The sequence below is a fragment of the Leuciscus leuciscus genome (assembly GCF_965113295.1).
Source record: "Leuciscus leuciscus genome assembly, chromosome: 14".
Classification (NCBI taxonomy): domain Eukaryota; kingdom Metazoa; phylum Chordata; class Actinopteri; order Cypriniformes; family Leuciscidae; genus Leuciscus; species Leuciscus leuciscus.
The window spans coordinates 11,972,003-11,996,120 of NC_138738.1; the positions used below are offsets into that span (position 1 = coordinate 11,972,003).

Sequence of the window (24,118 nt, forward strand, 5' to 3'; positions counted from 1 at the left end):
TAGTAAGAATTTGACATTGTTGGAACAAAATTCCTATGAGTATTTATTTAAATTTTTATTGAAAACCTAAAAACACAGACCCCCGGTTTTTACAGACAAGGCTTAAGCTAGTTCCAGACTAAAGTACATGTTTGAGCTGTTTTAACTGAAAGCAGCTTTGCTGTGCCATTGTTTTTTCTAAGGCACATTTATAAAAGCTACTTTAATGCCCTAATTGAACTAAGGCCTAATCCTGGCTTAATCTAAGCCCTGTCTGTGAAACCAGGCCAGAATGTATTCCATAGGGATGCACCGATACGAACATTTTGGCCGATACCGATAACCGATAATTCTTTATATTTGAAAGCCGATAACCGATACATTGGCAGATATACCCAAATCCAAATTTTTATAGAAATTTTGAGAGCCTGATTATGAAAACAAAAATCTCACCATTAAAAGCCACGTCTCAAGCACACAATTATATGTTTTCATTATAATTTTATGTAGCCTATATGACAGGCTTGCACTGCACATGTTGCACTTTACAGTATTTTTCTTTTTTGAAGGGATTCAAATCATATTTCAAGCAATTCAAAAACATAATGGAGAACAGTGCGCATCTGAAGTGTCTCAGCTGAATGAAATAATTTATTATATGTTGGCTTTAATATATCGGCCAAATTTTCTTATTGGGCCGATAACGATAACATTGAATAGTGACCAAATATTGGCCGAGACCGATATGACATATATAATAAAATCATTATGAAAATTGCCTTTAAAGTTGTCCATTTATGTTCGTGATTGTGCTGCTTTCACTCACAAAATATTTACGGTAGGAAATGTACAAAATATCCTCATGGAAAATGATCTTTACTTAATATCCTAATGATTTTTGGCATTAAAGAAAAATCTATATTTTTTACCCATACAATGTATTGTTGGCTATTGCCACAAATATACCCGTGCTACTTGTGACTGGTTTTGTGATCCAGGGTTAAATATGACCTTGTTGCTTTTGTCTTCTTGTTTTTTTTTTTGTTTTTTTTTTTGCATGGGCGAGGGTGAAAGATCTTATAAAGGTTTGGAATGTAACATTAGGTGTTGTTTTTTTTGTATAACTCGTTTTTTTCCTCAATCTGGTTCATCTTTTAAACACTGTCACACTTTAAGATACACACACCTTCTTGTGACAACTACTTGTATGACCTGTGTACTTAAGTTCACTTAGTTGTCAATGCTGAAAACTGAAGGAGCTTATTCAGTGACATTTCCCTTATTCCAGAAGCAGTAAATCCTCACACTTGTCTATCTTTGAGACAGTGGCGGCTTTGTTCAAGGCCTGTCAGCTAATCAAACTTCCAGTGTCCCATAAAGGCGAGTGTAACCTGAATGGGTGTAGATGTGTGTGGAGGGAGTGTCCACTTGTCCAAACACATACCCTCATCAGGGGTGATGGGGGGGTTAAATCTTTGATTAATGTAGTGGCACATATGAGTGTGATAAGTAGTATACTTTTTTATATACACAGAATATGTGAAGAAATAAAAATAAACTACAAGAGTGAAACTAGTAACCCCCTCGACTCCACCTGCATTTTATGAGTTTGGATGACTGCACTCAGAAAGAGATAAGCTTGAGGAACGCCTCGGCATGGTATGATCCACACCCTCATGGGGATGTGACATTAACAGAGTTATGAACTGGGTAACTAAAGACTGAAATAAAGGATTGGGTATCAAAAAGTAATAAGAACAATGTGTATGCACAAATACAAGTGCAACAGATTAGACAGAGTACAGATAACAAGCAGCAGATGTTTCAGTGGCATTGGGCAAGAAAAGCTAGTTTGCATGTTCTACTGTGAGGTTGATATGGTGAAAGTGCTTGGCTATGGTTGGCATGTGTTACCAACAGGGGTGTGTGTGGATTGTGACTGTATGTTGCCATGGAAATTGTCTTTGGAATATAAGTGGAAACAATGATTTTAGATATAAATTACCACATAATTCTCCCCCACATCCCGCCCCTTTAACAGAAAAAAGGTAGAACTAGAAAAGGCTGGAGTTACATAAGAAGACTGATGGGTAATTATCTCAGTATGTATATTACTTAGGAAAACAATGACTGAAATACATGATTCACTTCAAAAAATGAGTTTATATGGCAAAAGACAGTCAAACATATTTATAAAGTAAATTTAAGCTACAGCAATAGATGCACTGAGGGGCTTTAGTCTTATGAATGGGGAGCATATGATGTGAATCAAATGGAGAGTAGGACTGAAAGCTCACTGTGTTACTGTGAATGGGAAGTCTTCGTCATAAACTCTGTGGTTGCTAGGCACTGAAAAACAAAAAGCAACAAGAGTAAATGCTACAGGAATACCCTCTTCTGACTGTTGAGACAAGTCAGGTCTAAGATATTTTATCCTTTGTAAAGAAATAAGATCTGACTGCTTTATGCTAACACTTCAAAATAGGAATCCAAAACTAATTTTAGAATAGAGAAGCACTTCCATGGGAAAAACATTCTGTGGTCATGTCACTGTTGACTGCTGGATTATAGTGGCATTACCATATGATGGGAAAATATGACTGTATCTGCTACTGATGTAGAAATCAACAGTTGTCCACCACCCAGCCATCCTTCTCTGACTTCATCTCTCTGACTTCATCACTATACATAAAAGACTGTCAAGACTAGACAATGTAGTTTAGGGAGTCTCCTCTAGACCAAGGGGGCAGTGCTTAGTTCGTCAGCATGGTCTAGTTAAGACTGGCTCACACTAAAAGATTTTTCAAATCTTATCAGATTTTAAATAGTCCACAAACATGACGATGAAAAAAATCATAGATTTACCAGTGTGAAGTTTCTAAATGTGACCAAGTCAGCACAACACACAATAACAGATTCCATTCACAAACAACCAGAATACGACTGTAACATGGGAAATCTCGCAAAATCTCTCGTGGTCAAACATGACTTTAGAGTAAACAAACATGGCGGACGACGGGCAAGATATTTACAATTTGAGATCGGTGCGACCCCGACGACAAAGGGAACCTTAATGTAAAGTGTTACCATTTTCTTTTGAAAGCAACATTCATCCATCTTTCAATTTTCCAAACTGCTTGTTCTAGGGTCACAGAGATGCTGGAGCTTATCCCAGTTAACATAAATCATAATTATCTTATTTTATTATGGTGTTTGTATTATAGTGGATGTTTATGATAGATTGTGAAAGAAATGCTGATGCGGTCAGTGCCAATAGCCTCGTGGGTAGCGCGCCGACATATAGCGCTGTTGTGCTTTGGGCGTCCCAAGTTCAAATCCCGGCTCGTGGACCTTTCCCGTTCCCATCCCCCGCTCTCTCTCTCCAACTTTGCTTCCTGTCAACTAACTTCCTGTCATAATAAAGGCAAAAAACGCAGAAAAGATATGCTGATGCTGAATTAAATGAAATAAAAATGTAGGATTTTAAACCATTTAAGAAATATTTTTTATTAAATCTGTATAAAATTAAAGATCTAGAGAGAAAAAATGGATCCGCACACGACGAATTGGGGCAATAGAGTAGGTCAGGTCATAGAGAAAATATAAATCAACTTTGCTCATCTCATCTGTGTGCTAATGTTTTGAGCTACTGCATGTGTTCTGTTTATCTCTGCTTCACACCAGCCTACCACACCTGCTGTCAAGGCCCTTTCTCTTCTTAGAAGTTTAAGTACTATTATATTTTATTACTTATTTTTTAACTGCACTTATTTAGGCTTACACTTGTCTTGTGTACCTATCATAATATGGACAGCTCTGAACCTGTTTTATTTGAAAACAGAACTGACTATATGAATGAGTAATTGCTCAACATCATGTTGAACAAGTAGGTAATTGCTCTCTGTATAATGATATCCGAGTGAGTACATGGCCATTAGCTACTGGCAATGAACTGTCTTAAAGCAAATCCTTTCATTCGTGAAGTTTTAAAGTCTGCCTGGAGCTGCAATAATATTCAAACACTCGTAAATTTCCATCTCACTTTTTATTTTTTATTTCTGTTCTTCCCTGTGTGTATCTTGTGCATTTTTATAGAATGAATCACACATATTGTGAAAAAAGTGAACCTTGTCATTTCTTCTGGTCAAATTTAGTTGCCTAACCATTCCAGCTGTTTTTAATTCAGTGGCCTTTTGAAATGGTGTATAAATGTCAGAAATGCTCTTAAAACAACAAAGTCTTACATTTCTAAGGGTAGATTCACTTAGTTTCTGTATAGGTCATAGGCTGTACCTTAAAATCTAAAGTCTAAAAAAAACATTTCCACATTTATTAAAATGTGTAAAGTTCAAAATATAGTTGAACCTGGCCTCCCCAATTTGTGTGTGTGCAATATTTTTCCCCTAATCTTTATTGAGTTCAATAGTAAATCTGTTGAGATTATGGGTGTGCCTGAATCCCATAAAAGGCGGCTCTGTAAACTGGCAGACTAAGATGATTGTTAAATGAGCACCCTCATTGTTTCAAGGTACGTTGGTTCACAGCATTTTCAGAAGTTGGCACCTCGCTGAGTGAGTAATGAGGTAGTGAGTTCTCTAAACAAACACCCATCCACTATAAGAAGGCATGCTCATGTTATGAGGTAGGAGAGGGAGGAGAAAAGAGGCATGTAGAGACAGAGCCATTCATACACTGCTTGAACTCCTTGGCCTTTGAAACAAAACAAAAAACAAATTACATTTTTAATAGATACAAAAGTATTCTGGCTCAGTGCTGCACTTATAGTCATGATGAATTAAAAAATGTATACCATCTCTATTGTAGTTTTTTAATGACATGATATCTGAAGAAATGGTTTGGTAGACCCCTAATATAGACCCACCAACTTAAATAACTTAATAACAGCCACAAACTAAAATTTACTTCTTACTGCAAAATTACTTCTTACCTCTAAATTAATAACATTTACATTGTGTGTGTGTGTGTGTGTGTGTGTGTGTGTGTGTGTGTGTGTGTGTGTGTGTGTGTGTGTGTGTGTGTGTGTGTGTGTGTGTGTGTGTGTGTGTGTGTGTGTGTGTGTGTGTGTGTGTGTGTGTGTGTAAATTAAAGTGATTTCATTAAGTTTTAGGGTGTTTCTGGATCCACCTAATAGATTGCGAACACTTTGATGGTCATTATGAGTGTTGTAAGAGAAGTCTTGCCTGTGCAGATGCATGGTGCACTTTTGTTTAGGTGTTGGTTGTGGGTCTTTATATTATTAGGTCTCACTTTCATTAACATTATTGCGTGTGCACAAAATATCTGGTACATATCATGATGGCCTTCAAAAAAAAAAGGTTTGACAATAGCAGTGTTGGGTGGATCGAATGTGTGTGATTAGTGACACCTTTTTATTCAGTGCTTCTTAAGAAGCTCAGTCATGCCAAGCTGGGACAGGTTTAGAAAATCTTGGAAAGTGGGCATCAGTCTACCCTCCATAATCTGGAAATACAGACCCGACTGGTTTCATTCATCTGAATTCTTACTATAGAAACCTGAGATCTAAATTTAATTTAGTTTTGCATATTGGGTACAAAGCTGGTTGGATCCAGTCTGTTGATGTTTCTCATGAAGTCTCAAATAAGTCTTTACAAAACAATGCTGTTTTTGCATGATCAGCATACCTTAGAATTTACATATTTTACTATTAAGAAAACATCATGTAAACTATTAAAAATGTATATTATAGAATGCTGAGTGACTCTCCATTCTCCATTTACTAAAAAAAAGAGGGAAAAAACCCCCAAAACAACCTGCTTTTATGCAAATTACACATACCACAGCATCTACAAGTCAAGTAAATCCAGGTATTCAACATTTAACAGTAGACAGACATGTTCTGTTCTTGATATTGTTTAAAGATTAGTTCCAAAGATTTGAAAGATCTGACTGTGGTGTTTTTAAGTATTGATATCGCTACAATCCAGAAATGCTTAACAAGAAAGAAAACCTAAAATAATGAGTCCTTTTCAAAGTGGGTTGAAATGGAAATACTGAATGTATCATCCATGAATAGGACAATGAAAACATAATAACATCCCATCCCCACATGCATTATTAAAAATTCAAATGAATGCATGTGCTGTTCAGTTGTGTTTTTGTTGTATTGACTTTTGTTTTGCACGCTTTTAAAATGCAGAAAGGTGTTTTGTCTGTTACTCTTGTTAATTCCCTTCAGAGAAACTACTGCGACTAGACTTAATAGGATTAAAAACAAGATTTTGGCTTTATTTTATCAGATCTAGACTATTGGGTGCCATTAAAATACATATCAGAAGATATTCTGTTCTGTACTACCACTGTTTGATCTGCAAATATGGCGCTCGTCTGAAAATGATTCCACCCCTGTGACTGACTGGTGGCCTGGCCGCATACTTTACAGTCTTTTTGTCTTTCTGCTCTTACTGAAGTAAAACTGTATTGAAAAAAAAATTATTGTGGGTATAAGTGTGGGTCCAATCTATGCATATGTTAATCCATAATTATTATTTTTTAGTATTTCAAAGCATAATTTCAAAGGTATTTTTAGTGTCAGTTGATGACCCCAATAAAGGGTGTGTCCATTCTTGTCACTAGTACTTAAACTAGGAATGTGCCAGATCTCTCACCAACAAACATGGCACTTTACAGTTAAAAAAACTGTGCTTACACACAATTTCTGAAACTATGGCTCCATTTCTCAAAACTCTACACACAAAACCTTAAAACACGCACATAAGATGCAAAACATCACACATCTCTTGCAAAAGCAAACACTTCATTCAAAACTATTTTAACTCTTCTGAAAATGTTTTTGCATAGTAACACTACACAAACCATTAAATCATTAGCCACATACATGCCAAACTACAGATGTGAAAAATGTAAAACACAACTAACTGTACCGAGTGTCATAGCACTTACACTTACATCTATGTGCACAAATACACTTTATATATGTATGCACCATTGATACACTTCACTGTTATTGAACTAAACTGAATCAACACTGAACTTAAGCTGAATAATGACACTATTGGCTTGTTAGAGCTGCTTTAAAGCAGAATTGGAATTTGTTACTATTGTGAAACTGCTTTGAAACAATCTGTATTGTGTAAAGTGCTACAGAAATAAAGGTGACTTGACTTGTATGCATATTCAGTATATATTACAAAATAAACAAATGCAAGGGTCATTTCTTTCTGAAAACATTGAGTTTTGATTTTGAAGTGATCAAGTTATGTATAAGTCGTTTACAAGTTTCACGCATGATCATTGGGTGTAGATAATTGGGAAATGATTGTGGCATTTAAATGGCAGTGTCGTCTACATGTAACACAAGAGCTGTTAGTTTTGAGGGGCGTGTCTAATGCAGAGAACTGTGTTTAGCATTTTGCAAAAAGTTTGTTTAACAATTGCAAACTGAGTGTAAAGCATATAATGTGCTTGCAGTTTTGCAGACTTGGTCTGAAGATTAGGTATATGAGTGAATTTTTTCACTGAGTGGGTCTCAAGAACCACTAGTGTGTAAGCATAAAAAAAACAAAAAAAACTGTAATACATAAATGCTCATTTTTGTTCTTTATATTTCCCTGTGTATGTGTGTGTGTGTGCATATTATTTAGTAACATATCTACTGTCATCACCCTCGACACAGAAATATTTGCATATTCTTTTCACAATACTAGCAAAGAAAATGTGGGTGCCTACTGCATTGCAGTAATTCCAAGGTGCCAAGCCCTGTTAATGTACCGAAGCAAATAATGTACACATTGTAAAATATGCATAATACACCCTAAATTCAGATCTGCTAAACTTGCAAACACAAAAACATGCTTGCACACCAATATGTGCGCATGAATAATTTCCAAGAAGTTGATGATGAGTCTGCACCCTGCAGATAGCTTACAGTCTCTAGCCAAACCCCTGGCCAAACCCTTGTCTGATTACTGTAATGGTTTGTTACAGTAAACTTTCTCCACAATGTCCCGGAGATCCAGCCCGGACATGCATTCTCTTGCCTTACCTTCCCGTCTGACGTCTTTAAAGGGGCTTGTGCACACCATAGCTAAAGACATAGCTAAAGCTTATTACTCATCACAAACACTCGGACAAAGCGATGATTGCTGTACCGTGATCTCACACCTTTCACACCTGGTTTATACTATCATAGTGTCATGATAGTTGTAGATGATTGTGTAATACTATGCAGTGGTGGCTGTGACACCCAACCGTTGGCTTATCATGTTGACTTGAGCTGGAAATGAGAAATGGTCTGACTATGCAGGGCGTATGGGAACGCTGTATGAGTGATCATAAAAAAGTTTAAAGGTATAGCGAAATGTACTGTATTTTTGTGGCAAATTTTCTCACTGTTGTTTTCTCCCAGCTCTATCACACCACTTTGCTCCACCTCAAACACACACACTCATATGTACACACCTATGGTGGAGTTTAGAGTCATAAAATACATTAGCTGCATTAGCCGCTATAGGGCTACAGTGCAGAAGAGTGTGTGCACAATTTCCAATATCAATCCTGACGGAAACTCTGCTCTCTGTTCTTTTTCCCTTGTAAATCTCAACAATGCAACTCTTCTTCTCTTGGGGGAAAAAAGCCCTGCCAGTTCCAAACACTGGCAAAAGTAGATGGAAAAAAGCCATTCATAAATGTGAAAGTTGCAACGTGCCCCACCCTGTTGAAAAGAGCAGAGGTTAACTCACTCTCTATGGCTGCCCAGCCAACCAGATACTGAGGCAGAAACACTCCCGCTGGCAGACTGTGAGAATTACACAGTCTTGACTGAATTTTTTCAGAGTTTTACTGGAATGTCTGTCCTCAAGTCTCTGCCTCTCCTCTCATTTTCTCCCTCCACCAGGGGCAAAGCCTGGGGCTGGGTGTGACGCCATTTATCTTGAACTTTCTCTCCGTACCTGTCTAACAGGTAGAGTGTGTGTGAGAGTAAATCTGTGTGTGTGTGTGTGTGTGTGTGTGTGAAGAGGCTGGCTCCGCCCCCAACCCCCCCTTTCAGTGTGTGTATAAAATCAGTCAGCCAGCTGCAGAGAGACACACAGAGGGACTTTGACTCTCCTTTGTGAGTAACCTCCTCCACTCCACTCCTCTCTCAAAGAGCACTCTCGTACCTCCTTCTCAGCAACTGAAAGACACAGGCACCATGGCAAGCACCAGGTCTATCAGCTACAGCATTGGTGGTGGCAGCAGCGGTGGCTCCGTCAGGAAGAGCTACTCCAGCCAGTCAGCCTATGCAGTTCCCGTCGGCTCTACCAGGGTCAGCTCCGTCAGGAGATCTGTTGTGGGTGCCGGCCCAGGCTTCGGTGCTGGAGGCAGCAGCTACGGCTTCAGCAGCAGCAGCATGGGTGGAGGATATGGTGGTGGTCTTGGTGGAGGTCTTGGTGGAGGTTTCGGTGGAGGCATGGGCTTCGTTCCAGCTCCCATCACTGCTGTAACTTACAACCAGAGCCTGTTGACCCCCCTCAACCTGGAAATTGACCCCACGATTCAAGCTGTCCGCACTCAGGAGAAAGAACAAATCAAGACCCTCAACAACCGCTTCGCATCATTCATTGACAAAGTGAGTATTCATGCATTTGTTCACTCTTATAATGACAATGTCTTTTACATATTATGCAAATATATGAAATGATATAGCTCTGCACAGTGCCTGGAGTGCATTCAAATGCGGAATTCTCATTTCATTACTAAGTATGACCTTTGAACCAGTGGCTCTTAACACTGAATGCAGCAAGTGTTACTACACACCATAATAGCTTGCAGCTGTAAAATAATAAATTGAGTGACACTTAAATATGTTTTCCATTGCACAACAGCATTCTTTGAGAATATCTGCAAGCTAGGCTTTTTTCTTAGTTGTAAAACAAAAATCATCTGCTTACACCAGAGGCCTGTGTGGTACTATATTTAGTAATTGGGCAGTACAAGCGTAGTCAGCAAATAAGCTAATGTAAATTCTACAAATGTTAAACCATTTGTGCTAGATCTCTCAGTATGGCTTTAGCCTTGGAAAAAAGTACTCCAAAAACCCATGACTGGAACTATCCAAATATGGGTGGAGTTTAGGTAATAACCTAGCAACCATGTGAGTCATATATACACACATAGGTCTACACACTGCTACTAGTAGCCAGTGTGTGCATAGTCCAAAGTCTAGACTTTATTACACCGCAAAAAATCACACAGCTTGTCAATTAGATCCCTTTGTGCTGTGCATTTTTATTTCACTTAAGTCAGCTGTATGTTACACCCATATTTAGCTGCAAACAAACACTTCATAACTTTCTGAGTAAATGTGGACAGAAGACACACCCTAAAGGGCATGGAGTCTACACACACACACCTTTATTTTTTAGTGCCTGTGGGAGAATTTGCAGTAAGCAGTGTGTGACCAGGATGAGTCACCTGGGCCATAGATGCTCTAAACGTCTACCCTGCTTTATATCTTGCTAGTAGGTTACAGGTCAGGTTACCTTTGAGCCTTTTCTGAGGTTTAAGATAACAGGGAAATGTAAATCATTGTTAATTTAAGATTATTAAATCAAGAAATCTTGAGGAATAGGGCATTAATATTTCTAGGGTACAATCATACTGCAGACATCTAGAAAAAATTTTTTAAGTAGATTAGCTAGACAGGTGCTGTCAGGTATGGCTGATCTCCAAAGACCAAACACAAAACCTGCCTAAGGGTGTGGCAGGTATGTCTTGTTTCTCTGATGTTGCTGTTTTATCTGTGAAGCAATGTAGGCTTGGGGCGAGGCCATTACTGAAAGTTTTTTTCTAGCCTAGGAGTATGTAGCTTGTGTACAGCACCGCCACACCCAGTCAGTCCACTCTCATCTTCCCCTCCCCCTTCCCTCACTTCACCCTGCAGGAAAGAAATGCCAGCTTAAATGACTCATGGCCATTTGTATTCCCTTAAACAATGCTTCCAGAGAGCATACACAAAGTTACTTAAAGAGCCAGCACTACAAAGGAGCCATACAAGCCAGACAAAACCACCAATCCACTTCATTCAGTCATTTCTTTTTTTTTTCAGAATGCAATCTTCCTCAACTACGTTTAACCCCCATTTAAGGAGCTTGACGGTGAAAATCATAAAAAAAAACACATCACTAATTTCTTTCTTTTTTCCCCCAGGTGCGCTTCTTGGAACAGCAGAACAAGATGCTGGAGACCAAATGGAGTCTCCTCCAAGAACAGACCACCACCCGCTCTAACATCGATGCCATGTTTGAGGCCTACATTTCTAACCTGCGCAGACAGCTTGATGGCTTGGGAAATGAGAAGGTTAAGCTGGAAGGAGAGTTGAAGAACATGCAGGGCCTGGTTGAGGACTTCAAGAACAAGTGAGTGAAGTTGTAATTTTGAAGGTGAATAATTTAATCGATAAAGCACTGAGAACAGAATTGATTTACTCACATTTTCACATCTCTTAACAGGTACGAAGATGAGATCAACAAGCGTGCTTCCGTAGAGAATGAGTTTGTCCTGCTCAAGAAGGTATGACCATTCATTTTTTTTAATGGGTTGCCTCCCCTTTTCACTGCATTAAGCTTTTTTTTTTTGTCTTATTTTGTAATAGCAATGGGGAATAATGTCCTCTCATTTTTTTCAGGATGTTGATGCAGCCTACATGAACAAGGTTGAGCTTGAGGCCAAGGTTGATGCTCTTCAAGATGAGATCAACTTCCTCAGGGCAGTCTATGAGGCTGTAAGTTCAATTCTGTTGTACTTATATAGTATTGCTGCTTTGTTATGGCGTGCAATTTACAGATTGTTTGGTCTGTGTTTGCAGGAACTGCGTGAGCTCCAGTCTCAGATCAAGGACACGTCAGTTGTTGTAGAGATGGACAACAGCAGAAACCTGGACATGGACTCCATTGTGGCTGAAGTTCGTGCTCAGTATGAGGACATTGCAAACCGCAGCCGTGCCGAGGCAGAGAGCTGGTACAAACAGAAGGTGGGTCAAGCTCTTATAGGTTCAACTCTTGAAGCCCACCTCATCTGTAGCTACGTAAGTGCTCATTGTCTCAATATGTGTTACAGTTTGAGGAGATGCAGTCCTCTGCTGGTCAATACGGTGAGGACCTCCGCTCAACCAAGGCTGAGATTGCTGAACTCAATCGAATGATCGCCCGCCTGCAGAATGAGATTGATGCCGTCAAGGGACAAGTAATGATGAGCAACGATTGATTCAAAAATATTTCACATTCTGTTTATGTGAAAAAGCTGACTTTATGTATGTTGTTGTCATTTTAGCGTGGTAACTTGGAGGCTCAGATCGCTGAAGCTGAGGAGCGTGGAGAGCTGGCAGTGAAGGACGCCAAGCTCCGCATCAAGGAGCTTGAGGAAGCCCTCCAGAGGGCCAAGCAAGACATGGCCCGCCAGGTGCGTGAGTACCAGGAACTCATGAACGTCAAATTGGCTCTGGACATTGAGATCGCCACCTACAGGAAGCTGTTGGAGGGAGAGGAGAACAGGTAGGAAGTGTTAAAAAAACTCTCAGAACTTTTCCACCAACCTCTGGGTGTTGAAAAACATCACTAAGCAAATCTATCATATTCTTTACTCAGACTGACCAGCGGTGGATCTTCAGCCACCATTCATGTGCAGCAGACCTCTGGAGGTCTGTCATCTGGTAAGTAAATCTTCCTCACTCTCTCTCAATCAATCCACCTTTTTTATGACCTTATTCTCCAGGTCATGTTGGATATGTCTCTGAACCTTCATTCTCTTGCAGGTTTCTCTGGTAGTGGCTCTGGATTTGGCTATGGCGGCGGTTTTAGCAGTGCTTCAGGATTCGGAGGTGGTTCTGGATACGGAGGTGGTTCTGGATACAGTGGTGGTTCAGGATACGGTGGCAGCTCCATCAGCAAAACCAGCGTCTCCTCTGTCAGCAGCAGTAGACGCTATTAAAGAGATGCCTTCCAACCCAACCCAACCAAGCGTCCCACCTTCCTTACCTGCATCCAGATCACTTCAAACCTTTCTACAACTCAAACCATCTATGGTGCTATATTCTAGCCAGACAGCTATCCCCTATTAATGAGGAGATGAGGACAATGATTTCGAAAAACAAAATATGTTTTAGGTTGTTCTGGGGAAAGAGAAACTTGAATGAAATACACATAGAAACCACTGAAGTGAATTAAGCCTTTCCCAACAATAGGATTTTAAGTCTCATTAGCATGACCACAAGTAGTACCATGGTTTCACTGGATCAGGGATGTGCTATACAGGTCCTGAAAGTCCTGGTTGAATGTTTTGTGCTGTGTTACAACTCCCTGCTGTATTTTAGTTGACTAATAAGTCTTTTATCATTATGCAATGGTTGTCAGTGTCAGTTTACCGATTTGCTATAAAAACATGACCCACAACCTATAACTGATGACAATGACTTGTGGGCTACCAAAGTCCAGTTATCTCACATTCAAGGGGGATCTGTTACAGCAAAAAATAGGCACAATGGCATTTCTGTGGACCATCCCTCCTTAACTTTGAGTACTTGCTGAGTTGGAAGCTGAGAGCTCCATTTACTGTGTGGTGACTGTACTACTGTACTACCTTACACTTTCCCCAGTATTCAAACTGCTTCCAGATCATATTTTACTATCCCTGTTATAAATTGAAAAAAGCAACAACTCTGAAATCATGTTCAACCAGATTTATTTTGTATTGATTGACTTGACACCATCTTAAAATCTAAATACAATAAATCTGAGACCACAAGTTTTGCCTTGCTTTGTCTTTCACTGTTTTTGTTTTTGTTTGGGTCCCTTAAATTTTCAAATCATCAAGTAGCTGCATATGGCTTAAAATTAGACAATGGAACCACCAAGAAACTATAAATAGTAAAAGATATTTCAACAGATATATATTTTCACTTATGTTGGCCTTAAACTATGATGATGACACTTGGCTCTATCTCCCTCAATTAGTCTTCTTTAAAATCCTGCCTAACATGTTAAGCATCTTGCAAGGCAGAACTTACTTATTGCAACCATTACAGACTCCCTTATTCTTAATACTCTTAAAGCACTATGTTAGGTCATTTTTAAGATATAGTTTTAGACACGTTTAGCTGTCCATATGGACAGCTATTCAAAAAGCAATTTTCTTGAGTATGCATAGGTTTTGATGGCATAGTTGCACATCAACCACTACAGTGGACACTGGTGCATCATCCTATACACTGTCACCAAGTGGCAGGCCATTGTATGTGGATTTTATTTCTACAAACCAAGATGTCTGACAGCTGACTTGCTCCGGAAAATCCATCTATTCCTTCTTTCCTAGGAGGCACTTGCAGGTAAAAAAAAAAAAAGAAAAGTTGTACCATCTAAGGAGTCATATCATTGTTACATTATCCAAGTATTGATTTTAGATTGGGAGGAAATTCTGATTAATCATCTGTCCACTAAATTGGACATCATGCATCACTAGCTATATTTCAGATACAATTCAAACTATTACTGTGACTGTTGTTCTTTAAAATACTCCAGGGGCCTGTACCATGAAGCCGGATTAGGTGGCTAGCCAGCTATGTTTCAGTTTAGTTTCCGCCAACCCTGGGTTTTAGGTACTATGAAAGTAGCTTGGCTTTAATCGGTGTTCGTTGCCATGGTATCTTACGCTGCACGGCTAACCTGCTCCGGGGCAGGTTATGTTCTGGATTCAAGATCTCAGACTGAAGTTTGACCAATCAGCTGAGAGCAAAGAAACATATAGGTGACGTAACTTATTCCAACTGTCTGTTGCAATGACTTCACCTTTTCTTCCAAATCCTGTGACATCTCAGCGCAAATTGTTTGACGAGCACTTCGTAGAGAAAGAGTTTTTAGCCAGACAAAATCCCCTTGCCTTTCCTGATAGTTACTTGTATGAAAGATACAGATTTTCCGCGGAAGGAATGTCTTATCTTTGCGAACTTCTTGAGCCGCACATAAAGAATTTAACACGCGTTGCGTTGCGTTTTTTTTTTGCAAGTGGTACATTCCTGCACGGTGGGTGACGCACAGAAGCTCGGGGAAAACATATGTTTGTCGAACCATTCGTAAGGTGGTCCTCGCTCTGCAGGAGTACATGAATAGTTTCATTAATAGTGTTCCCCGGACATTTATCGACCATGTCCATAAAAGAGGGCTTTTATCAAATTGCCAGTAAGATATATTGATAGGGTGACATCACATGAACACTTTTTTTTTTCAAAAAGCAAATTTTACAAATGTAGCCTACTATACAATATAATACATGTTAAGAATTATTTTGAATCTTTTTTATTATTATTCTGTTAATCTTATGATAGGATTCCCAAGTCATTGCAACATGTATGCAGTGTAGATGCAATCACCATACAATATTTCACTTAATAAAAGCACACTGAAACTGCAGATAGGTCTCAAACTGTTTTATTGGTTTTGTGGGATGGGAGGGAGAAAGAGCAAGAGAAAGTTGCATTAATAAATATTCATACTAAAGTGTTACTTGGTTAAATAAGTTATACTAATATATATATATAAAATATAACTATATACACATACTGAGATCAGTTTTATCAAGCTGTTTGATTTTGTTTGGAGCCTCCTCAGCTCACAGTCAGCTCCTGAACAGTCTAGTTCAAGTCTCCTTTAGTGTGCAGTCTAGTTCAAGACTCCTTTTGTACAGGGCCCTGACTGAGTCGGTTTCCACCTGAAATATAATTCCACCACAAACATGATCATTACAAGTTTTCTGGAGGCTCATCAAAATCACAAAAAGTTCCTTGACTTCCTACAAACACAGGACTGACTGTAATTTATGTCAAGGGTTTTAAATTCTTACACATTTCTTCTGAAGCCCATTGAGGTAGAGGCCTCAGTTTCTGGGGCAGGTTGTGAAAAATCCTACATCCTACAATAAAAGAGATGTGTAAGGGCCAGTCCCTTTTTTATGCCACACATTCAAATGTTTGCCATAATAAAAAAGCCCAGTGCATTCACCTTAGCAACTGTCTGAGAACACACAGACAGAGTGTCTTCATTTTCTCCACCCTAATAAATAAAAATAGGCCAATGTAAAGCATAACTGTTGTAAAGCAGGTTATGTTTGGTGTTCTGTCTGCTGCATACTGACCTCTGTGTGGGAGACTGTGTGTATGTGTGCTGGCTTCAACAGGGACACTGTATTTCCCTCTACTGCAGAACATAGTCAGCTATATTTACAACTTAAAAAAGTAGTAATGTATTGCACACATACCCAGTGTTACTTGCTTAGAGGAGCCAGCACCAGGGTCAGATTGTACAGCACCTGTAATCACATCCATAATCGTCCGTCCCTTATTGCCTACTCAGAGCCAACTCCTCCGCCACAGTGTATTCTGGTTTACTGAATTTAATTCTTTATTTCTGTTTGCTGCAAACAAGTGTTTGTGATAAAATGTTCACAAAAGTAATAAAAGGTTGTGGTAAATACTCACCACTTTGAATTATATTTTTATATTTTGTCTTTATCTGCTGACAAGAACATTTGGAGTTGGGGTTGCATCTAAAAATCAATGAATATTAATCTTTCTTAGTACATACATGCACATTTTTTATATAATATAAAAATAGCCTATAGGCTATATTACACATAAATAGGCTACACATACATACATACATAATTTTACATAAATATAGAACGTATTTGTTTAACTTACACATTAACAATCAGCAATCTTTCTCCAACAGTCTTCTCTTGCTTTGGCAGCAGAGACCGTATTGTTTCGAGCTTGAAATACATATTTAAATTCATCGTAATTCTGAATGATTATCTCTTGCTCCTCCGCGGAAAAATATATCGCTCACGCTCTACCCGCGATTGGTTGTTCAGTGTCGACGTCACTCTTTTATGTGCACGCGCGCGTGGAGTAATCATAGCTTAAGGATCAAAGCCTGAGTTGACAGAGAAAGTTGATGAGCTGCATCATGGTACCAATAAAGCCTGATTGCATCGGTTTGGTTTTGTCAACTCAAAACTAATCCTGTAACCCCGAGTTTGTTCAGCTACTTTCATGGTACAGGCCCCTGATGTCAAAAAGTAATCTGATGTAATTCATGTAAATAATGTGTTACTTGCAATGCATTACATCAAAGAAGTAATCTGATCACGTAATGCACATTACTTGTAATGAGTTACTTTACTCGTTTCATAAAAAAAAAAAAAAAATCTGATTGCATAATGCATATTACTTGTAATGTGTAACATGAGATTGAAAACACCTGATAACTAGTTTTTCCAGTCTGAAAACATCAATAGATCAATGTAGATTTTCTCTAAGAGGAGAACTATGGTAGAAATTTGTCCATATTGAACATTATTTGAATTATCAGCTAATACGAGTAAATCAACATGGGAGCATAAGCATTTTCTACATAGTCTGAGTTGGGTTTTTACAGAGTTCTATCTTCACCGCAGTTGTAGAGATCTTTGATGGAATCACGCAAAGTTCAACTTGTATGAAGTTCTCGGTCTGTTGGTCGAACGGGAACAAACTCAATTGTGTTTGCAATAGTTGAAGCTGTATTCATTTCTTTGTATATATTTTATAGTTTTCACATGATTTTATATACTTTTATTTATTGTCTTGTTAAATACACACAGTATTACTATTTTATTATGTTTAATACAGTATATCTTCATTCAAAAACAAAAGTGCATATTATCCACTCAATCTAAAAATCTTTTAGAAAAATGTTTTAACAATATCTTATATAAGAGCAATAAAAACACAGAGAAAAAAAAAATCATGACTGAGGTTGCCATAACTAACGCAAGAAAGGGTTAATGAACCTTTCCAGGAACTCTTTGTACAACTGCATTGCAAAATTCATCTCTTAACATTTCTCAACATTCATCAAACGTCATATTTCATGTGGAAAGTTGTTGGGATGATATATTTCTATAGTGAAGTTTAACAAATTTCAAGCCATAAATTATTTTTCTTTGGTCTACAGTTGCTGTGGTATGTGGACAGTGTGACATGGGTTTTCAGCATTTGTTGCTGGGTCCTGGGAATGTGCTGGACACTCATTGCCCTGTACCTCTTGTGTCGCGGTTCTATAGATACAAATATAAGTCAGAATTGCTATCCCAATAACAGTTGTGAGAACACCTGCAACAATTGGTACCGGATCCGGAGGATTGTAGACTGCAAAAGACAAACAGAAGTGAACATCAAAGTATGGCAAAGTCAGGACAACATTTAGGGACACAGTCAAAGTTACCTTTTAAACCAAAGGACCTTGCCAGTGTGGAGGAAAATAATATTGTGGCAAACACTGTAAAAACTTTGTTTAACCTATCAGTCCTTAAGAAATGACCTGCTCCATCTAAAATAAAACAGCTTTTATTAGGTTACTGATTTGACAGGGGTCTTGACAGAAAGAACTTCATTCTTTAGGTGTAATTTTTAATGATGTAAAAATTACAAATTAGTTGCTCAGCACTGACCCCTGGTGTTTGTTCTTTAAAATTCTACTTTAAGCATTATAGATTACAAATCAAGAGCATGACTAGATGCAAAAAAAATCATTTATGTTAGTTATCATGGATTAAAAAGTTAGTTGTTTATAGGCACTCACTGTAAATGAAGACTGTATTGCTGGGCTGAGACACAAGTTGAATTTTTGAAGAATAAAGTCGGTATACACAATCATATTCTCCTGCCACTTCGTAACTCTGTGTGATAGACGCAGAGGTGCCTGGTTTGCTGTACTGATCACTTAAGATAACTCCATTCTTTCTAAACACGATGTACCCCTAAACAGGAAAGAACAGACCATTGTAAAGAAAACTGCTACATATGTTCCAGAAACAATATTTGCAATGTAATAATAAAACAATTCAGTGTAACAGTATAAGTGTGAATGGGGTGAGTTACATAGTCTGTTGGTTTTAAATAAGTTGAGTCAAAGGAGCAGGAGATTTCCACATTTTGTTTGTCCTTGACATACAATTTAGGGACAGGACCGTAAGTCATCACAGACAGTTTAGGAGGGGGCAATGCATCTGGGAAAGAGGAGAGTGAAAGAAAGACATTTATTATAAAGGTACAAAGTATGCGGGAATTAGTCAGAGTCCATGAATTGGTGTTTTGTGGCTTTTGGACCATTTTTATAAAGCCATACATAAGCTTATGTGCTAGGTAGTGTACTCCTAAAAGTCGACATAATTAACCTTTAGCTGATAATATACAGGACACGTACATTAAAATTGGCATTAAAACTTTCTTCTGGGAAAATGGGACAAAATCTTGATGATTCATCTTGCACTACACTGATTTTTCGTCCAGTTTTACCCCTCTAATAGTACCTGCAGCCAACTAGCAAGTAGAAAATTATGGTTCATGAAAACATTTCATGGGGTCTTTAAAACATTTTCTGGTAAAATGACATCGCAAAACTTTTGTATTATTAATCTCAATCTGTCTCACCTGAACAAGCTATGTAGAGAGTGCCTCTATTTTTGCACGATTCATTTTCATTCATTGGGCAATCTCTGGTCTTTTCTTCTTTCCCACTGCATCTGAAACCTCCGATTTTGCCTGAGAAATGCCGGTTGTTTTCCAAAATCCTCCACACCAGCACATGCCCACATCCCAGTTCCCTGCACACCACATTAGCCGTAGCAATAGCGACAGATGCATTGACTTCCTGCTGACAAACCGGTTCCCACATGCCTCTGATCTTGACATCCAGGTCTCCCAGACAGCTTTCTCCACGGTTTTGCTCCCAGAGGCGAACCGGAAGCTCTTCTTCTGCACAAGGGAAGACAATGCACCATGTCTTTAGAAAACATAGGTGCACATGTATAAACACATGGGAAATAAAATCTCAATTGTTTTTTCTAAGCGTCAGTTAAATAATTTGGTCACAGATTTGGCATCTCAGATCTCAAAGCCCCTATTAATCTCAACCAAGTCTCCTTCTTTCAGAAAAGATCTGAACAATCTAAAATTATACTCAGATTTCTAAGCAATTTCCTTCAAGACAAAATTATCTAAACTATGCTATCCACATTCATTTTACAGTTTAATATTCATTTTTATATTTCTCCTAAAGAGGTTTAGAATAAATATCCTGAGCTCCGTGAAGTCTTTTGAGTCCATCTATAAGCACACATATTAACTCTCATACATGCAAAGAAATGTATTGCTCCTCTGTACCTGGAATGGCTTGCTCGATTTTAGACTGCAGTGAATGCAAAACTTTTCCATTGTACAACATCCCCATAGTGCAGACAAACTCTATTTGGACGACTGCATTCGTGTATCCTGAATAGATTCTATTGCCATCTGTGAGAAACACCGAACCAGCGAAGGTCCAGTTGGTTCCGGGTGTGACAGGTAGGATGCGGTAATACAGACTTAATGTGAAGTTTGTGACTGGACCAGCGGTTGAATCACAGTACACAGTGTAATTCCCACCCACAAGAAAGACACTGGGGTGCAAAGACACTATGGGAGGAGGGAGGGCAGCTGGTAAAGGGAAACAAGAGAGAAATAGAGTGACATTTCAGTAGAAAATTTCTAATATATTTTTTTCAAAACACACTTATCCATGCATAATCAAACTTACATACGACTAAGGGAACAGTGTTACTGAATTCAGAGTAAGAATTCTTCAGTTCAGTTCGAGTGGATTGGTACCAGCACACTATTTTCCCTTCGTACTTGGCTATTGCAGGGATATTGAAATCCACTGAAGACGCATAATTGACGACCTGAGAGGTCACCCATGGTTCTGTGGTCTCTGGGGTCTGTGAGGGGCTTTCCAGCCTGCCCACAGACAGAGTTAGAGGATACGGAGCACCTCTAGGGGCGTAACAGGAAACACTTAATAAAGTGTTCAGCACAATATTACTTTCATTCACCGAGGATGCGAAATTGAGTACAGGGGCTGGAACAGATGCTAGAGGTGAGAGACAGAGTGAGAAAGGAACAGAAAAAGAAAAGATTAATGCAATATTGGACCAGAATTTATACTTTTTCATTTAGTTGCCGTGTGCTTGTTCATTTCGAATCAATCAGCAAACCGCATAAGCAACACTAAATAAAAACAAATTATGGGATTTGTTTTTATTTAGTGTTAGGATTTTATGTTGCACTGACCTTAACAGGCCATTTGAAGTCACACATACACTACGGTTAAAAAAAGTTTGGGTATTTTGGAAAAGAAGAGAGAAAAATAAATTACTTTCATTAGTCAAGGACATTGATCAGTAAAGACAGAAAATGTTACAAAAGATTTCTATTTCACATAAATGCTGTTCATTTGAGCTTTCTATTAAAGCTCTATTTTACATCAAAGTATCCTGAAAAGAAAAATGTATAGTTTTCACTGAAATATCAAGCAGTACAACTGCTTAAGCACTAAATCAGCAAATGAAAGATCATGTAACACTGAAAACTGGAGTAATCAGCTTTTAAAATTTCAAAATATATTAAAATAAAAAAAAGAGTTATTATAAATTGTACAAATAGAGTTTAGAGAGAATAGAGAGAATTGATCGACTTAACATTATGAATACTGTTATTTATCAGATTTTATGACCATTCACATTTTGACACATTTATGTAGCTACTTTTTAGGCTGCCAGATCCCTAATCTTTTAGATAAGGACAAGTTGGTGAGAATACTTCTATAAACAGCATGACATTTGTAAGATTGTATGACCTGTCACCTGAATGGAAAACAAAATGGCCATTCTTCCCTCATACTGACCATACTATGTGTGCTTCTGCCTCAGTACAGGAGTAGGTAATTCAGGTGAAATGACTCTTACCCTGAGACACTGTGATTCTCACACACATTATCCAGCACACCACAGCTAGCGCTATGAAGAAAGAGCGATTGCAATATATTGTGAAAAACAGGACTTCACAAATTAAAATACATGAAATGTGCGAGTTTCAACATTTTATACATGGGGAAACAAACAAGACATTATTTAAACCCCCAAAAAATTATTTTAACCATTAATATAGTTTTAGACTCCTGGTTGAAAATATATTTTTTCTTTACAAAAGTAAATTATTGTGAGTCAAACAAACTCCAGATTTAGAGGAGTACTGTTTTCAACACTTGGCTAAACTGACTGGTCTGCATCTAAACAGTCCTGCTAACTGGAATGGAAATGTTATTAGCTCAAACACGAGGACTTTTTTCAGAATCAATCATGATATTTTCAGAATCAATAATAGTGCCAACTCTATCTATCAAGCCAGTTCTCTTCTAGTAAATGCAAATACAATGTACATATTGTTGCAGAAAGAATTGGGGGAGAATAAAGCAAGTTCACTGGGTAGCCCTGATTCATACCTTCAAATTTATACCATTAGTTGCAAACTTAATGAACTGAAAACAACAATCGTTAACTGGAAATCAGAGCTACATGTTTTTGCAATTAGCTCAATTAAATTAAACGTTCCACTGATGGACATTGTACTGCAATGAGATGAGAAAGATGTACTTTAAAAACATCAGGAAAATGAAATAAACACTTACCTCTTGTGTTGGGGAGAAACATCCTGACAAGTAAAAGTACCAGTAAATGAAACTGTGACAGTACGAATGAAAACTTAAATCCACAACAAAGCTGAGCAAAAATACCCAACTGGCGAAACACTGCATTGAGTAACTAACAGGAAGTCCATCGACAAAAAAAGGAGGATATTGACCCCCCCAAAAAAGGATGTGACAGTTTTTTTAATTTACCGTAAAATATCATTTTAGTCCACTATATACTGTGTGTAATGTATTTTAAATAATTCTATTAAAATTTTTATTTTTTTGTCAATCTGGATTATTTTTTGTATATTTAATCTATTCATTTATTTTAGTTTTGCATTAGGATGATAAAGGCTTACATAAAATACCAAGAACAGTGTTATTTGCACACTTGAGATATTTAAATTTTTCCCCCTACACAATTCACTTATATTCTCACATTAGCCATAACTTATATTGATACCTGTCCATACAATGGAAAATGTGTATAAATATCACATCACATTTCTTTTTAAAATGTATACCCCTGCACATTCCCACATTCTGCTTGTCTCTTATTTCAAATCTAGTCCTTTTGCTTTGTAATAATGGGTGCACAGTATTTCTCTCCCCTTGTTGATGAAGATCTTATCACTACAAAAGTGATTCCAAAGCACATCCTTTAGAAGCCAAACTTAGAGGCCTCAGCTTGACCTGAGTGACCCGGTTAGATCTCTAATCCTGCATGGTTTTAACTGCTGCTCTTAGGATGGTCGTGTTGCATAACTGTGAGAGAGCAGATTACTGACTGTTCAGTCACATTTGTCCCTGTCGTTCTGTCAGAGATGCTACACAGGTGGAAGAGAGTGTAAGAAAAAGTCTAATAAGACCATTTTTGTGTACTACAGGATACATGGTTTATTAAATCATATTTACAGCATCTTACAATGGATCATACATATTTACAAACATAATACATGATCAAGTCAATCATGATAGCATTTTCAGTTCACACTGTACAAAACCTCTAAATGTTCATTTTATTGGCAGCTGAATTACGTCTGCACGTCTTTTGTGGGATAATTTTGCAAATATGGAATCCACAGCATTTAAATAATTTTATAGATAAGCTATGGTTAATTTGTTGTTGTGTTTTTTATTATATGTTAGTGATGGACTATGCCTAATTAAATTGTTCAATATATTAAATTACATATTTATAGCATAATAAAGTTCTGATTATGATGGTGTTTATTTAAATACATAATGCAGAATTCATTTAGGAACTATCCTATATTGCAAGTCATCCAATCAGATATCTTAAACTGTTTGCTTAAGCCTATGAAGGACTGAAATTATCATAGATAAATTTCCCCTTTAAACTGGCAGTTATAGTAGGAAGTGATTTCGTGAGACAGGACTGTACCGCTGAGGTTTCAAAATGCACTTCTCCTCAGGACCCATGCGTTCTTCACTGCATTGCTTCACTGATTCGGTCATCAAGCATTGCCCCACAACACTGAGGGCATCTACACCCTCATTGAGACTGAGTGCTTATCAGAATTTTGCAAAGATTTCAA

General features: G+C 38.0%; 2 protein-coding genes and 1 long non-coding RNA gene across 5 annotated transcripts; 1 reads left to right on the forward strand and 2 right to left on the reverse strand.

Moving 5' to 3' along the window:
* The first annotated feature begins 9,054 nt into the window (after nt 1-9,054).
* krt4 (keratin 4) lies at nt 9,055-13,761 on the forward strand. The gene is made up of 9 exons (XM_082137265.1): nt 9,055-9,589; nt 11,170-11,378; nt 11,472-11,532; nt 11,648-11,743; nt 11,828-11,992; nt 12,079-12,204; nt 12,292-12,512; nt 12,606-12,670; nt 12,773-13,761. Exons 1-9 carry the CDS (start codon nt 9,173-9,175, stop codon nt 12,946-12,948), a joined length of 1,536 nt encoding a protein of 511 aa, XP_081993391.1. The 5' UTR covers nt 9,055-9,172; the 3' UTR covers nt 12,949-13,761.
* A 1,875-nt stretch (nt 13,762-15,636) lies between these two features.
* Nucleotides 15,637-17,082, reverse strand: LOC309474712. The gene is made up of 3 exons (XR_014197403.1): nt 16,011-17,082; nt 15,853-15,921; nt 15,637-15,720 (listed from the first exon to the last, which is right to left on the reverse strand). It is a non-coding gene; the product is annotated as an uncharacterized lncRNA (long non-coding RNA).
* A 526-nt stretch (nt 17,083-17,608) lies between these two features.
* On the reverse strand, nt 17,609-22,680 carry LOC309474687 (uncharacterized protein). 3 transcript variants are annotated; one of them, XM_082137255.1, is made up of 9 exons: nt 22,557-22,680; nt 21,835-21,885; nt 20,628-20,960; nt 20,216-20,527; nt 19,484-19,807; nt 18,932-19,059; nt 18,633-18,810; nt 18,276-18,380; nt 17,609-18,108 (listed from the first exon to the last, which is right to left on the reverse strand). In XM_082137255.1, the coding sequence occupies exons 1-9, from the start codon at nt 22,576-22,578 to the stop codon at nt 17,963-17,965; spliced, it is 1,599 nt and encodes a 532-aa protein (XP_081993381.1). In that variant the 5' UTR covers nt 22,579-22,680; the 3' UTR covers nt 17,609-17,962. The 3 variants fall into 3 exon arrangements, with proteins under 3 accessions (XP_081993381.1, XP_081993383.1, XP_081993382.1); XM_082137257.1 differs by lacking the exon at nt 18,276-18,380; XM_082137256.1 differs by lacking the exon at nt 18,276-18,380 and having other exon boundaries at nt 17,609-18,199.
* Nucleotides 22,681-24,118: the final 1,438 nt, after the last annotated feature.